We start from the raw sequence: 16393 nt of genomic DNA, 5'->3' as shown, positions 1-16393 counted from the left end.
AGCCATGAAATTAAAAGACGCTTACTCCTTGGCAGGAAAGTTATGACCAACCTAGACAGCATATTAAAAGCAGAGACATTATTTTGCCAACAAAGGTCCGTCTAGTCAAGGCTATGGTTTTTCCAGTGGTCATGTATGGATATGAGAGTTGGACTATAAAGAGGGCTGAGCGCTGAAGAATTGATACTTTTGAACTATGGTGTTGGAGAAGACTCTTGAGAATCCCTTGGACTGCAAGGAGATCCAACCAGTCCATCCTAAGGGAAATCGGTCCTGGGTGTTCATTGAAAGGACTGATGTTAAAGCTGAAACTCCAGTATTTTGGCCACCTGATGCGAAGATCTGACTCATTTGAAAAGACCCTGATGTTGGGAAAGATTGAAGGCAGGAGGAGAAGGGAACGACAGAGGATAAGATGGTTAGATGGAATCACCGACTCAATGGACATGAGTTTGGGTAAACTCCGGGAGTTGGTGATGGACAGGGAGGCCTGGCGTGCTGCAGTTCATGGGTTCACAAAGAGTCAGACATGACTGAGCGACTGAACTGATGTCAAATAAGGAGGCACTTTACTTGAAGAAATTGCAGATTCTTTGGAATGCGGTCACTAAGACAGGGGTAGAAAGTGACAAGGGACAGGAGGAGAGCTTAGGGGGTGGCGGAGGGTGTCAGGGAAGGATCTGGTGAGAAGGTCTGCCACCCTCGGTCCCTTATCTGAAGCTCTAAATTCTAAAAAGCTCTGGAATATGAGTGTTCATTTGTTTTCTTCTTCCAAATTTGGAACCAAACCTAACCTGAACTAATGCAAAGTAACTTTTAAACATAATCTATAATGATAAGTTTATTCTAGTCACTGTGAAGATCAATCTGTTTAGCTGCAGAAATATTCTTTGTTGATGGAGCATTATCCCAGTCCCTCATGGGGAGGGACAACAAGAATTGTTGCCTACTTTTTTTTTTTTTTTTCTGGTCATTTTTTGAAGCTTGTGGGATTTTAGTTTCCCAACCAAGGATAGAACCTGGTCCCTCTGCAGTGAAATCACAGAGTCCCAACTACTGGACTGCCAGGGAATTCCCTGCACTGCCTTTATATTTTATTTTTAAACAAAACGTGTTTTATAATTTTTCTTTCTGTCCTTTGATATAGGAATTTCTTTTGACTTACTTATTTTTGGCTCTGCTGGGTCTCGGTTGCTGTGTGGGGGCTTTCTCTAGTTGCGGTTCTCGGGCTTCTCATTGCAGTGGCTTCTCTCGTTGCAGAGCACAGGCTATAGGTGTGTGGGCTTCAGTAGTTGCAGCTCAAGGGCTCCAGAGCGAGAGCTCAGTAGCTGTGGTGCGTGGGCTTAGTTGCACTGTCCCACCGTGGAATTGTCCCGGACCAGGAATCCAACCCGTATCCCTTGTTTTGGCAGCTGGATTCTTAACCACTGGACCACGAGGGAAATCCCTGATGGCTGGATATAATTTAGATATGTGGAGACACGGAAGAGTTTTAAGAAGAGGAAAAAGCATCATCTCACATGGCGACAGAGGATGAGATGGTTGGATGGCATCAATGACTCAATGGACATGAGTTTGAACAAACTCTGGGAGATGGTGAAGGACAAGGGAGCCTGGCCTGCTGCAGCCCATAGGGTCGCAGTCAGACTCGACTTAGCTGCTGAACAACAATAACACATCAGCTTGGGTTTAAGTGTAAGTCAGGATCCAATCATTACATTTGCCTTAGAGGCAGAGATGACCTGCATTTCTTTCTTTGTTTGTAAATATTTATACACTCTGTGTACTTTTCTTTTTTTAAAAGTTATTTATTTATTATTTATTTGGCTGCACCTGGTCTTAGTTCGGCATGCAGGGTCTTTTAGCTGTGGCATGCAAACTCTGAGTTGTGGCACGTGGGATATAGTTCCCTTACCAGGGATTGAACCTTGGGCCTCCTGCATTGGTAGCAGGGAGTCTTAGCCACTGAACCACCAGGCAAGTCCTTAAGTGGCATTTCTGATAACTCCTCTCTCTTTTAATTTGTGTTTCATATGCAGCTGGAGGGCTGGACTTCCTGTTTTGCTTTTCCTTAGAGTATTAATCCCCTCCTTTTCGCACAAATCACCTGACTTCCCCGAAAACTCTAACACACCCTTTGGCTAAAAAAGAGTGTTAGGCAATCAGTGAAATTCCCCAATCCCTCCTTCGGAGCCTGCAGCCCAGGACAGAGGAGTGTCAGGCTGGAAAAAGGATGCAGTTCTTGTTTCAAAAGCAGAGGGAGCTCCAAGATCAAAGCTCAGCTCCACTTTCCCTAAGCCATGGTCTCCCAGCCCCCTCTTTGTTTGGATCAGGGAATTTCAGACATGCACCCTGGGGATCACAGGGAAGGAACCAGAGAACCAGATCCAGGGAGGCCAGCGGAGGTTGCTGCAGAGGGAGCGTCCAGCTCTGAGCCGCTCTTCCTGGGAGCGGGCAGGGTCGCTCGGCCTGCCCACTGGCAAGAGGGACGGGACTGACCCACTTGTTCCCATCAGCTTCTGAAGGTAAAATCCTTAAACTTGAAGAACAGAGCTTTGATGGAAGGAAAAAGGAAGGCAGAAAACTTTACATAGGGAAGTTTTGGGCAGAGATCGAGGGCTGAGAAGAGCAGAATCCAAAGGAGGGAAAATATAGACCACCTATTTTTCTTAGGTTGACCCCATTCACCCTCATGTCACCCCCCCGCCCCAAAACAGTGTTCAGGGTTAGAAGCATATTTGGTAACACTTTTCTAGGGACTACGAGGAGATGTCTTATCTTTTTAGTAAAGGTAAAAAAGAAAAGGAAAAAAAGATCTGGAAAATTAAGGTAGGAAATTGAGGAAATAGCTTTCGTCTCCTTTTGTGTTCATTCACCTGCCCCTTTTCTTCTCCCCTCACACAACTCTGTCTGAGACCACTTCTCCCAAGGTCACTGCCTTCCTCTAAGGAAACAAGTCCATTCCTCCGTCAGTGGTCTTTGGGAGCATTAAGAGAAATACATGCAATAACACACAGGCAAGAGAGTTGGTTCGAAGTGATAAGGGGGCTCCTTGTCAAAAGAGGAGGGAGACCTGTCCTGGTGGATGGTCATGATGCGGACAAACTCCTGAAATTCCAAGTGGAGACGGGGATGCTGTTCTGTGAGGGGAGAAGAGAGGCTGACAGAGCGGAGGCAGGGTGGAAGTTGGGGGTGAAGAAGGAGCACAGAGGAAGCAAAGCACTTGGGAAAAGTCTCATGCTTTTGGAAGAAAACCGGGAGAAGGTCCTGAGAAGCCATGGGAGAAGGATAAGGTTTAGTTTCAGTCTAGAACGAGAGCCAGTGTGAGAGGAGGGGTGTCATACACTGTTGCTTAATGATACAGCTCTGTTTAACCTCGGTGTTATTCACACCAAGGTGACACTGACCCCTTACCACTGAAACAGGTGCCTGTGTTTGTTCGACAAATACTGCTAGGCCTGCCACCCCTTTAGCTCCAAAGTCAGAGGTGCAGAGAGCCAGGACCAAGAGAAGAGCTGCTCACCAGGGATGAACAAATTGCCAGAGATGTGGTGAGTGATCCCAGGTCTAGAGAGATGTACATGGAACGCATTCCCTTCATCCTCTCAAGAGAACAGCTCAGATCCTAAGCCTGGGTTTGGCTTTGCCCTTGGCTTTTCTGCTTCATTCCAGCCCAAGACTCTATTCCATGTGCTGGTGCCCTTCGCCTCTCCCCTCCCATCTCCCTGCCCTAGTCCACTCGTACCTGGGTCACCCACCTCTCCAATTGCCTTTATTATTTTTTTTTTTTAGGTGCATTGTCCTGTTTTCCCTTGTGGCCTGGGTTTATGCCGAGCCTACTATGTATGGAGAGATTCTATCCCCCAACTACCCTCAGGTGTACCCCAACGAGGTCGAGAAGTCTTGGGACATAGAAGTCCCTGCAGGGTACGGGATCCACCTTTACTTCACCCACCTGGATATAGAGTTGTCTGAGAACTGCTCCTATGATTCAGTGCAGGTACACTGTGATGGGTGCGAAAGGATGGGGCTGGGGTGGTGGACTGAGAGCGTGAGCACACAGTAAGCCGGGTCACATAGTCCTAAGGTGGGAAGTGGTCTATCTCTCTACCCTCCATGCCAAAATATTACCCTTTCCTGGGTTCTTTTGACTCTTCTCTTAGATAATGTCGGGAGGCCATGAAGAAGGGAAACTCTGTGGACGGAGGACCAACAAGAATTCAAACTCCCCAGTGGTGAAAGAGTTCCACATCCCATACAGTAAATTGCAGGTGATCTTCCGGTCGGACTTCTCCAACGAGGAGCGTTTCACCGGGTTTGCTGCGTACTATGTTGCTGAGGGTAAGGCTCACCTCTTTGTGCCTCATTGATCCAGCCATGAGACTGGAAGCAGGGCAAATATTGAGCAATACAGGGAGTGAGGATTCCCTTTGTAATTCTTATGAAGTATTGACTTGGCTTGGATCACTCCATGAATTGCTTTTGTGAAAGTCAAACATGTAATCAAACGTGTATCTTGATGGTGATGATGGTAATGAAAAAAATAGATAAAAAACACCCCAGTAATTTATTGAGAACCACTATGAGCTGGGTATTGTGTTAAGAACTTTACTTATATTAATTAAATCTTTACCTATATTAATTAAATCTTTACCTAAATTATATAATTTGAAGAGCTTCACAAGTGGCACTAATGGTAAAGAACCCACGTGCCAAAGCAGGAGACACAGAGTCACAGGTTCAATCCCTGGTTCGAGAAGACCCCCTGGAGAAGTGAATGGCAACCCCCTCCAGTATTCTTGCCTGGAGAATGCTGTGGACAGAGTAGCCTGGTGGTCTACAGTCCATAATGTTGCAAAGATTTGGACAGAAGCGACTTAGCACTCACTCAAATTATATTTATTTACTTATGGTTGCACTTGGTGGTCGCTATTGCACACAGGCTGTCTCTTCTTGCTCTCTTGGGTGCTAGTCTCTAGTCAGAGTGCATGGGCTTCTCTTTGCTGTGGCTTTGGCTTCTGTTGTTGCAGAGCATGGGCTCTAGGCCATGTGGGCTTCAGCAGTCGTGGCATGTGGATTCAGTAGTTACCGTGCAGGAGCTTAGTTGCCCCGAGGCACGTGGAATCTTCCTGGACTAGTGATCGAACCTGTGTCCCCTGCATTGTCAGGCAAATTCTTAACCACTGGACCTCTAAGGAAGTCCTACCTCAATTCTGAAAGTAGGTGTTATTATCTCTACTTAAAGATAGGAAAAGTAAAGATTAACGAAGTTAAATAACTTGCCAAGGCTCACACAAGGAATGTGTGGTATTCAAACCCATTTAACATATAGCAAACAAACTTTCACATTCTATGTGCGTCTACACCTATCTTCAGGGTATCATGATGTTAGAACATCTCATAAAGCCAAAGCCTTGTTTAGATTTGACAGAAGTGCCAGCATCATGTAAGGAAATACATGTATTAGTTGTTCCTCCCTGCAGAAGACATATTATGTTAAGCTTGCAGAATGCTATCCCTGGAGCGGAAATGCTCTGTTTATGAAAAAGGTCAAGGGTCTTCGGTGTTGACAGCTCCCACTATAGACGCACAATGGTAAAGCAGAAGTCTAGAATCATATTTCAGGAGAGTAACATGGAATAACTGGAGGAGGGCAGGGCAAATACTGGCAACCCACTCCAGTATTCTTGCCTGGAGTATCCCATGGACAGAGGAGCCTAGTGGGTCCTCTGGGTCCATAGGGTCACAAAGAGTTGGACATGAATGAAGTGACTCAACACAGTATAGAGTATAGTGTCTGAGATGTGATTCACTGAATGTCTCGAAACAACAGACCCTTCCTACTTTTCTTACACTTGCAGTTTTGGGCTTAACTTCATTCTTCCTTCTAGGTCTTTGTCCTTGACCACCGTTTTTCTCTACTTTTTGTAGATATAGATGAGTGCACAGCCTTTGCAGATGCTCCTTGCAGCCACTTCTGCAATAACTTCCTTGGTGGTTACTTCTGCTCCTGCCCTCCAGAATACTTCCTCCATGAAGACAAGAAGAACTGTGGAGGTGAGCTTGGCATCAGGAGAGGCGAATGTTCCCTGGGATTTGGGCTGGCTGGAGGCTTCAGTAAGGTGTCTGTCTACCCTTTTCGATTTTGATTAGCCACGGCCTTGACTTGGCATCAATTTTTAGTTACTCATAAACAGAAAGGGAGCCACAAGAGTGGAGAAAGATAAGCCTACAGGGTCAAGTTAATTAATTGGAGAAGAGAGATAGGTGTCAACTTGGGCCTCTTCATAACCATGAAAAGCTCCACATAAGCAATGCGATGGAAACCCAATACATATTAGGTATCTCTGCTGTTATGCATTGGTGTGTAATTGTGGCACATGGGCTTCAGTTCATAAGAAGGACCATAGTAAAGAGCTGGGACTCCTTGGCCTGACCCTATATTTTATTCTCCTTTTCTCTTTTTCTTCCTTAGTCAATTGCAGTGGAAATGTATTCACCACAATGACTGGGGAGGTTGAAAGTCCTAATTACCCCAGTCCATACCCAGAGAGCTCAAGGTGTGACTATCAGATCCAGTTGGAGGAGGGGTTCCGAGTGGTGGTGACCATGAGGAGAGAAGACTTTGATGTGGAACCAGCTGACTCCGAGGGCCACTGTCCCGACAGTTTGCTCGTGCGTGATGGATGATCAGTTTTCTTCCAACTCACTCAGAGAGAGTTCTCCCTGAAGATGCATTATCTAGCTTTCTGTCCCTTCTTTTTTTCTTTCTCTCCTTCTTATTTTATTTTACTTTTATCCCTTCCGTGTTACCTTTTTCTTTTCGTTCTTTCTCTCTTCTGATTTCCCCATTTTGATTCTCTTCAGTTTGTGGCAGGAGACCAGCATTTTGGTCCTTACTGTGGGAACGGCTTTCCTGGGCCACTAACAATTGAAACCCAGAGCAGTGCTCTGAATATCATCTTCCAAACTGATGGATCAGAACAAAGAAAGGGATGGAAATTTCGTTACCATGGAGATCGTGAGTAACCTAGAAGCTGCCCTCTGGTTGGTGGGACCAGAGTCCTTGCCCAAGGTAAAATCAAAACAGTGAATTGTTGTAGGGATGGATATCCTGAGAACACAGCAGCTCCTCAGCACCATGTAAACCTGTTAGTGGTTGTGAGAAACCCTCAACTTTTAGGAATCCTTCAACTGGATTTTCAAATGCAGATGGCCTGGAGGTGGTTAGTTAGTAATGTCATTATTCTATTTTATTTCATTTCATTTCACTGTCAGACTTGCGAGATTTTAGTTCCTTGATTAGGGATCAAACCTGTACCCTCAACAGTGAGAACGCTGATTCCTAAGCACAGGATCGCCGGGGAATTCCCTGCCATATTATTTTAACCACCTCCATGTTGGAATGCTGGGTTTCAGGACTGAGGATGAGTCAACAACTGTAGAAAATATGTTGTTATTTAGTTGGTAAGCTGTGTCTGACTCTTTTGTGACCACATGGATTGCAGCCTTCCAGGCTTCTCTGTCCATGGGATTTCCCAGGCAGGAATACTGGAGTGGGTTGAAATTCCTTCTCTAGGGATCTTCCCGACCCAGGATCAAACAACATCTCCTGCATTGGCAGGTGGATTCTTTACCACTGAACCACCAGGGAAACCCAACAAATGTGAGAATGATTATATGTAATAATGATTCTCCAATGATTTGGTAAAGTTCTTTTCCTATCCTTTTCAAGCAATCCCTTGTCCTAAAGAAGTCACTGCCAATTCCTTCTGGGAGCCTGAGAGAGCAAAATATGTGTTCAGAGATGTGGTGAAGATAACCTGTGTGGATGGGTTTGAAGTTGTGCAGGTAAAGCACTATCAGGGGCTCCTCTCTAGTCCCTAGGTCAGGATGAGCACACTGGAATTATCTGATCAATTACCGAATGTTCTCGTTTGAATGAGGTCTAGCACCTTCTCCATCAAGAGAACCCCTCAGATCTCTAGTTGTCTTCTCAGCCATGAAGATCCTTGGACATTTTCACATTCTCCTTTTGGCTTCAGTTTTCCTGGGGAAGGGGACTGGTATGTTGGGACAAAGTTCTTTTAGCTCCAACTCCTGGATGCTTTGGGTCATTCTGCTAAGATGTCCCCAGGCTTCTTGTAGTAAAGACTTCTCATTGATCCAAGGCCAGAGATCAATTCCATTTTTGGCTTTTGATTCCCTGTATCTCTCTTTATAAACTAATATTGAGGTTTATTATTTTCCAGGGAAGTGTTGGTTCCCCATCTTTCTACTCTACTTGTCAAAGCAATGGAAAGTGGAGTAATTCCAAGTTGCGGTGTCAACGTATGCATCTCTTTAAAATGGGACTACTTTTGTCAAAAAGTGGGCGGTGGCCCAATTCTTGGAAATCCCCACTCATTCCCCAAAATAGTTGGAATAATTCTACTCATTAGCCTATGAAATTACTCAGTCTTATGAAAACTCACAACCCTGGTGCCTCTCACCTTCTGAGATGGCCCACAGTCTGTCTACTGAATAAACCTTCTTTCCCTTAAGAATAAAGAAGGGAATAATTTCCCCTCTCCCAAAGGAAATGGAAAGATTAAGGCACTGAGATACAAATGCATGGTTTCTTCTTAGGCTTGTGAGATAGTGGATTGGGTTTTGAAGGGAAATCAGTCGTAGAATCCTAGTCCTGATCTGACCCCAGGCCTGCCAGACTAGCAGCTTTCTTAGAAAGAAAGGGGCTATGAGATTAGTAGAGTTAATAGCATTCTATGGGTCCATTTCTACAGAGGCCTCACCAACCACTGGGAAGCAGGTTAGTTCTTGCCGTGTTCTAAGGGCCATTTGAAGTGGCAGGACTCAGTAGGCTGGGGAGATGATCATGGCCACAGAAGCTGATGTGGGGGATTCACCCCAGATGTGCTTATGGATGGGGGAGGCAGGGAAGGAGTGAGGATCAGAGCTGGGAGGATGGACTGGCCCAGGGACTCTTCCTGGGAAGAAGTGTCTATCCTGACCATCTCTCTCCTGTCTTCCTCATGTAGCCGTGGACTGTGGCGCTCCTGAACCCATTCAGCATGGTAGAGTTGAAGATCCAGAAAGTACTCTATTTGGTTCCATCACTCGCTACTCTTGTGAGATGCCATATTACAGCATGGAATATGAAGGGAGCGGTAAGGTTTCTTTGACTAAAGAAAAGAGAAAGAAAGAGTGAGAGTGTTGGAGGGTGAATAGTACGATCTTTCTGGGTTGGAGAGAGTTTGGAGAGAATGAGGGAGATGGGCTGGGCTTTGTTCATACTCTTTGTTTAGTCTAAAGATACAATTTTCACACAGGATAGGGTTGGGGGCATGGGTTGTACAGGATCACCTGTAGAGTATCATAGAGGTCACCTAGTTCAGCTTCAAGAACTCCCCCTAAAATATCCATTTTCATGTGGTCATCCAGCTTTTGACCAACTATGTAATGTAGAACCCACAGGAGTAATGCTTCCAGCTTCAAGTCTCTATTCTATGATGACTTTTTTTTTTTTTCCCCCACACCATGTGGCATGTAGGATCTTAGTTCCCAATCAGGGATCAAACCAGTGCCCCCTGCATTGGGAGCACAGAGTCTTAACCGGTGGACCACCAGGGAAGTCCCACAACTGACTTTCTTGATGGAAAGGCCTTGGTGGTGCTGGATGAAGGGCTGGATGGCTCATGATATGTCCCAGTTCATTACTTTCAATTTAATTTCCTACTTGAAGCACTTTCCCAGCCTCCACCTTAATCCTCATCCTTCTGCTTTGGAGAATGTTCCTTCTAATTCCTGGGCAAGGGGATTGTTTGGGGCCAAAGGGATTTTTTGGAGGATGTTCTCAAGATTATTTTATGGTAGGTTTGATCCCATTGCCTCCTAAAATCCCAGAGGCACTGAGGCTCTGAATGGAAGGCAGAAGATAAGTGAGAAGATATGATGGTGAGTGTGTTCCTTCTCTCTGTGCTGTTTCAGAGGTGTATCACTGCAGTGGCAATGGGAGCTGGGTGAACAAGGTGCTGGGCATAGAGCCGCCGAAATGCATTGCAGGTAATCAGGGCTCAGACTTGGGGAGAGAGCGTGTTCTCAGGTGCATGTGCATAGGGCTCACCTTCTAAAAGGAGTTGTAATCCTCTTGGGAAGGGACTTGAAGGGACTTGGGAAGGGACTTGAGCCTAGCTCAGTGAGGTGGAGACAAATTTGGGCATGGATCTGCCAGGGCCTTGGGGAATTCATCAACCGCATTGTCAGGGTGACTGACCTAAAGAGAAAAGTCAGCCAGTGACAGTTGGTGTCAGAGTCTGGGGTGTTAGATTTGGTAATGTTGGTGCAGGAAGAGGATCTAGGATTGCTAAAAACAGGGTCTGAAAATTGAGAGTGAGCAACCAACACTTAGAAACAGGATTAGTTGAATATCCTAGTTATTATATTAAAAGACTATCTGGCAACAAGATACAGAAGAATGAAAGAAATAAGGGGTTATATAGAGATTAGACGGCTTCTCCTGGTTGCTTAGATGGTAAAAAATCTACCTGCAATTTGGGTTCAGTCCCTGGGTTGGGAAGATCCCCTTGAGTAGGAAAATGTAACCCACTTCAGTATTCTTTCCCGAAGAATTCCATGGACTGAGGAGCCTGGTGAGCTAGTCCATGGGATCAGAAAGAGTTGGACATGACTGAGCAACTAACACTCAGACCATCATTATAGAGATTAGAGTTGAGTAGAAGAAGACTCCTAGACAAAGCCAAGAATATAATAATGATGCTCATAGTAACAACATTGTAATTGAGAGCTAGGGACTCAGCTAACTAATTGAAATTATTATCTCATTCAGTGAAGTCTTTGCAATAACCCTCTGGGCGAGGTGTTATTGGTCCTACTTTACGGTTGAATGAATTCATTGTGAGTTCACAGTTCAGGAAGGGATGGGATAGGCTTTAAACCCACATCTGTCTGTTATGTTCAACTCAGAGTCCATTCGGGCGGACCAGTGTGGGATTTAGGTAAGCCAACTTGATCTGAAATACAATTCAGTTTTAGTTGCATTGGGTAATGGCAAAGCAACCTTACCTGAGTCATTGGAGGATGAGATGAAAGATGGGAAAAGAGAACCCTCTCTTTGCCCTACATCCAGTTCCTAGGAAGTACTTGGCTGCAGTTAGGACTTGAGTGAAGAAGGTAATAGTTTTGGACCTGGGCATCAGAGGCAGATAGAAGGCTTGCCTTCCCACTACATGTGTGAGAACAGAGACTCCCAGCTGGGGCTCCTAGTTGGGTCCCTGACCAGATGTGCTGAGACTGGGGTGACATGTGCCTCCTGTAGGACTGTGAGTTAAGCTGTCCATAGTGTGAGGCTCATTTAGGTTCAGTACTTTATACATGGCTCTGTTTAACCAGTCTCCCCCACAAGCCCACTCTTGGCACTGGCGATGTGGGATATTTGATCCTTAAGTGAGTTCAGATAAGTCAGGCAGTGAGTTGGTTGACCAAATACAGTAAGTCCCCTACATATGAATGAGTTCTGTTCCAAGAGCATGTTCATAAGTCCAACAATATGAGCTTAGGTACCCAACTAACACAACTGTACTGTACTATAACACCTTATAGTATAATAATGGTTTATAATACTTTTCACACAAAGGGTTTATAATACTTTCACACAAATAATACATACAAAATACAAAACAATACAAAAAATAAAGAAAATATTTTCTTAAAAAAATCTTTATTTACTTATTTGGCTTTGCTGTGTCTTAGTTGCAGCATGTGGGATCTAGTTCTCCAGTCAGGGATGGAACCCGGGCTCCTTGGTTTGAATGCACAGCGCCTTAGCCCCTGGGCCACCTGAGAAATCCGGAGAAAACACTTTTAATCTTACAGTAGGGGACCTTGAAAAGTACAGTAGTATCTTTCAACAGCTGGAGCTTCTTGACAATACCAGCCATATCACTGCTGTTTTTACACTGGCTTCCAGACATCCTGGGCTTGAAGTAGAGATGCTATACTAGTGTACTTTACACCACTGTACAGTAAGTTCACAAATGCACAGCCGCTTGTAGAGGAGGTGTGCACAGGGCAATGTACCCCAGACACCGGAACCTACTTGTGTGATTGTATGTGCAAGCGCATGTTCACGTCTTTGAAAGTTTACAACTTGAAGGTTGGTGTAGGAGATTTCCTGCATAAGGTTGGCTGTGTTGTGCTGAGAACAATGAAGCCCAGCAGGTGTTTGAGTGGCTGGAGGATTGCTGGGGGCCAGCGACTACCCACCTTGTTCTTTTTCCTTTCTAGTCTGTGGCACCCCCAGCGAGCCTTTTAGATCAACACAAAGAATATTTGGAGGCTCCATTGCGAAGATTGAAAATTTCCCCTGGCAAGTCTTCTTCTCGAACCCATGGGCTGGTGGGGCTCTCATTGATGAATACTGGGTGCTGACAGCTGCCCATGTCGTGGAGGGAAACGATATCCCAGTGATGTATGTTGGGTCCTCCTCAGTGGTCACCTCACAATTGTCAAATGCTCAGATGCTCACTGCAGAGAGAGTGTTTATCCATCCAGGATGGGAGGTCCTGGATCCTTCGATAACACGAAAGAATTTTGACAATGACATTGCGCTGGTGCGGCTGAGAGACCCAGTGAAAATGGGACCCAAGGTCGCCCCTATCTGCCTACCAGGCACCTCCTCAGAATATGACCCTCCGGAGAACGTCCTGGGCCTGATCTCAGGTTGGGGTCGAACAAATGTCAAAAGTCATGTTATTAAGCTCAGAGGGGCAAAGCTACCCGTTGCTCCCTTATCCAAATGCCGGGAGATGAAGGGGGTCAATCCTGGAATAGATATCAGTTCTTTTGTTTTCACTGAGAACATGATCTGTGCCGGTAATGACAAGGGTGTTGACAGCTGTGACGGGGACAGTGGTGGGGCCTTTGCTGTACAGGACCCTAAGGAAAACAAGCCCAAATTCTATGTTGCTGGTTTGGTGTCCTGGGGCCCCCAGTGTGGGACCTATGGGATCTACACTCGAGTCAAGAACTACGTTGACTGGATAAGGAAGACAATGCAGGAGTATAGTGCCCCCAGTGTAGACTAACCATACAGGTCCCACCAGCCTCTCTAAGGGCTGTGACCCCTCTGGACTTTCTCTTCCTCACAATAGTTCCATTATTTCACCATGACTGAGAGAGGACACGGGAGTGAGATTGAGCTAGTGCCAGGACTTGGTTGTCGGGACACTGGGTTGGAGGTAGGGTTCTGCTCCTGTGGCTGTGTTGGTTTTTCAGTATAGTTGGACTAACTACATGGGGTCCTCTCCCCCGAGTCCATCCTGTGGACTTCAGTGTGCAAGGGAAACCCTCTCTTTCTCTATTCATGGGGTGGGGGGTCCTCTTTCTGGATGACCCACTCCTGTTCCAGTTCTGACTCTGAAATTTGCTGTGGGGCATTCTCTTGATTTTTTTTGGTTTCCCCTTTACCTGTTTGAAGTTGACCACATCGTTTCTGCTATCTACTTGTAATAAAGCATGTTTATAACCCAGCGCTGGTTGACTTGTCTCATTCCACATCAAGACCTCAGCACCATAGAAAAGGAGTTTAATGGGCTGTTGTGTCCTGGAAACTCAGGGCCCCCAGAGCTCATATTTAAATATCATGAAAACAGGGAATCAGCTTCTCTCCTCTCTTCCAATGGAGAGTAACTGAGCATTGTGGATTAGTATAACATCAGTGCGAGGTGCCATGTTCTGCTTTAGAAACTCATCAAACATACCTGAACCTCAGTCGGAAGTCCACATACAGCAGTTAGAACTGGCTATTTAAGATTTTAGAGTCTAAAATTTCAAGGTAAAAATTGCTTCAGTGTGTCTCCTGAAAGTCAGTTTTCCTTTTGTATTAATACAAAATTATGAGCTAATGAAAAAGAAAAACAAATAAATTCTGCATGCTCTCATCTGCTTCCCTGGTGGTTTTGGTTAATTTGTCAGTCAGGCAACAATGTCTTCTCTGGGCTGAATGCTGCACTGAGATGTTACAGTTTATTCTGGTGAGGAGGGATCCAAAGTCTCCCTTTTACTCTTTTCCAAGGAAACAGAAAAACAAGCCAGCAAGCACACAAAGAGCTCCTCATTTTCCACAAAATGATCAGTGGTGAAGAAGGACTGGACAATAGAGACTAGTATTTTCTTTTAATTGAAGTACAGTTGATTTACAATGTTCTAAATATATATATATGTGTATATATATATATATATATATATATATATACTTCCCCGGTGGCTCAGCAATAAGGAATCTACCTGCAATGCAGGAGCTGCAGAAGATGCGGGTTCCATCCCTGGGTCAGGAAGATCCCCTGGAGGAGGGCAGGGCAACCCACTCCAGTATTCTTACCTCCAGAATCCCAAGGACAGAGGAGCCTGGCAGGCTACAGTCCATGGGATCACTGAGTCAGATACTACTGAAGTGACTGAGCACATACACATATATCAGTTCAGTTCAGTTCCATCGCTCAGTTGTGTCTGACTCTTTGTGACCCCATGGACTGCAGCATGCCAGGCTTCCCTGTCCGTCACCAACTCCTGGAGCTTGCTCAGACTCATGTCCTTCGAGTCGGTGATGCCATCCAACAATCTTATCCTCTTTCATCCCCTTTTCCTCCCACCTTCAATCTTTCCAAGCATCAGAGTCTTTTCAAATGAGTCAGTTCTTCACATCAGGTGGCCAAAGTATTGGAGTTTCGGCTTCAGCATCAGTCCTTCCAATGAATATTCAGGATTGATTCCCTTTAGGATGGACCGGTTGGATCTGTTTGTAGTCCAAGAGACTCTCAAGAGTCTTCTCCAACATCACAGTTCAAAAGCATCAATTCTTCAGCACTCAGCTTTCTTTATAATCCAACTCTCATATCCAACAGTTAGAACTGGACATGTAACAACAGACTGGTTCCAAATAGGAAAAGGAGTTCGTCAAGGCTGTATATTGTCACCCTGCTTATTTAACTTATATGCAGAGTACATCATGAGAAATGCTGGGCTGGATGAGGCACAAGCTGGAATCAAGATTGGCAGGAGAAATACCAATAACCTCAGATATGCAGATAACACCACCGTTATGGCAGAAAGTGAAGAAGAACTAAGGAGCCTCTTGATGAAGGTGAAAGAGGAGAGTGAAAAAGCTGGCTTAAAGCTCAACATTCAGAAAACCAAGATCATGGCATCCAGTCTCATCACTTCATGGCAAATAGGTGGGGAAACAGTGGAAACAGTGTCAGACTTTATTTTTTTGGGCTCCAAAATCACTGCAGATGGGGACTGCAGCCATGAAATTGAAAGATGCTCCTTGGAAGAAAAGCTATGACCAAACTAGACAGCATATTCAAAAGCAGAGACATTACTTTGCCAACAAAGGTCCATCTAATCAAGGCTATGTTTTCTCCAGTAGTTGTGTGTGGATGTGAAAGTTGGACTGTGAAGAAAGCTGAGTGCTGAAGAATTGATGCTTTTGAACTGTGGTGTTGGAGAAGACTCTTGAGAGTCCCTTGGACTGCAAGGAGATCCAACCAGTCAATCCTAAAGGAAATTAGTCCTGAATATTCATTGGAAGGACTGATGCTGAAGCTGAAACTTCAATACTTTGGCAACCTGATGCGAAGAGCTGACTCATTTGAAAAGACCCTGAATCTGGGAAAGACTGAAGGTGGGAGGAGAAGGGGATGACAGAGGATGAGATGGTTGGATGGTCCCACCAACTCAATGGGCATGAATCTGAATAAACTCTGGTAGTTGCTGATGGACAGGGAAGCCTGGCATGCTGTAGTCTATGGGGTCACAAAGAGTTGGACAGCACTGAGCGACTGAAGTGAACTGAACTGAACTCATATCCATACATGACTACTGGAAACACCGTAGTTTTGACTAGATGGACTTTGTTGGCAAAGTAGTGTCTCTGCTTTTTAATATGCTGTCTAAATTGGTCATAACTTTTCTTTCAAGGAGCAAGTGTCTTTTAATTTCATGGCTGCAGTCACCATCTGCAGTGATTTTGGAGCCCCCCAAAATAAAGTCTGTCACTGTTTCCATTGTTTCCCCATCTATTTGCCATGAAGTGATGGAACAAGATGCCATGATCTTAATTTTCTGAATGTTGAGTTTTAAGCCAACTGTTTCACAATACTGTTTTCCATTACGGTTTATTATAGGATATTGAATATAGTTCCCTGTGCTATATAGTGGGACCTTGTTTTTTGTATCTACCCTGTATATAATAGTTTGGAATCTGCTAATCCCAAACTCCTCATTTATCCCTCCCACCCCTTCCCCCCTTCAGTAACTATAAGCTTTTCTACCCAGAGATTAGTACTTTTTAAACTGAGGACAGGAGAGCTAT

At 45.0% G+C, this 16393-nt stretch overlaps 1 protein-coding gene across 1 annotated transcript; it reads left to right on the top strand.

Moving 5' to 3' along the window:
• Nucleotides 1-2324: 2324 nt before the first annotated feature.
• On the top strand, nucleotides 2325-13547 carry C1S (complement C1s). Its single transcript, XM_019960237.2, has 12 exons — nucleotides 2325-2525; nucleotides 3426-3551; nucleotides 3793-4000; nucleotides 4164-4341; nucleotides 5932-6057; nucleotides 6476-6675; nucleotides 6868-7021; nucleotides 7736-7851; nucleotides 8253-8331; nucleotides 9039-9167; nucleotides 9988-10062; nucleotides 12304-13547. Exons 2-12 carry the CDS (start codon nucleotides 3529-3531, stop codon nucleotides 13101-13103), a joined length of 2088 nt encoding a protein of 695 aa, XP_019815796.2. The 5' UTR covers nucleotides 2325-2525; nucleotides 3426-3528; the 3' UTR covers nucleotides 13104-13547.
• Nucleotides 13548-16393: the final 2846 nt, after the last annotated feature.

This window comes from Bos indicus, chromosome 5, assembly GCF_029378745.1.
Source record: "Bos indicus isolate NIAB-ARS_2022 breed Sahiwal x Tharparkar chromosome 5, NIAB-ARS_B.indTharparkar_mat_pri_1.0, whole genome shotgun sequence".
Classification (NCBI taxonomy): Eukaryota; Metazoa; Chordata; class Mammalia; order Artiodactyla; family Bovidae; genus Bos; species Bos indicus.
The sequence above is the reverse complement of the archived record's forward strand: the minus strand, read 5'-3'. Positions and strand labels throughout refer to the sequence as shown.

Excerpts from the sequence above, each read along its gene's own strand:
- C1S (XM_019960237.2), top strand. The coding sequence starts at position 3,529 with ATGAACAAATTGCCAGAGATGTG. Across the intron at positions 6,058-6,475 it reads AGACAAGAAGAACTGTGGAG|TCAATTGCAGTGGAAATGTA; the intron begins GTGAGCTTGGCA and ends TTTCTTCCTTAG. Across the intron at positions 6,676-6,867 it reads ACTGTCCCGACAGTTTGCTC|TTTGTGGCAGGAGACCAGCA; the intron begins GTGCGTGATGGA and ends GATTCTCTTCAG.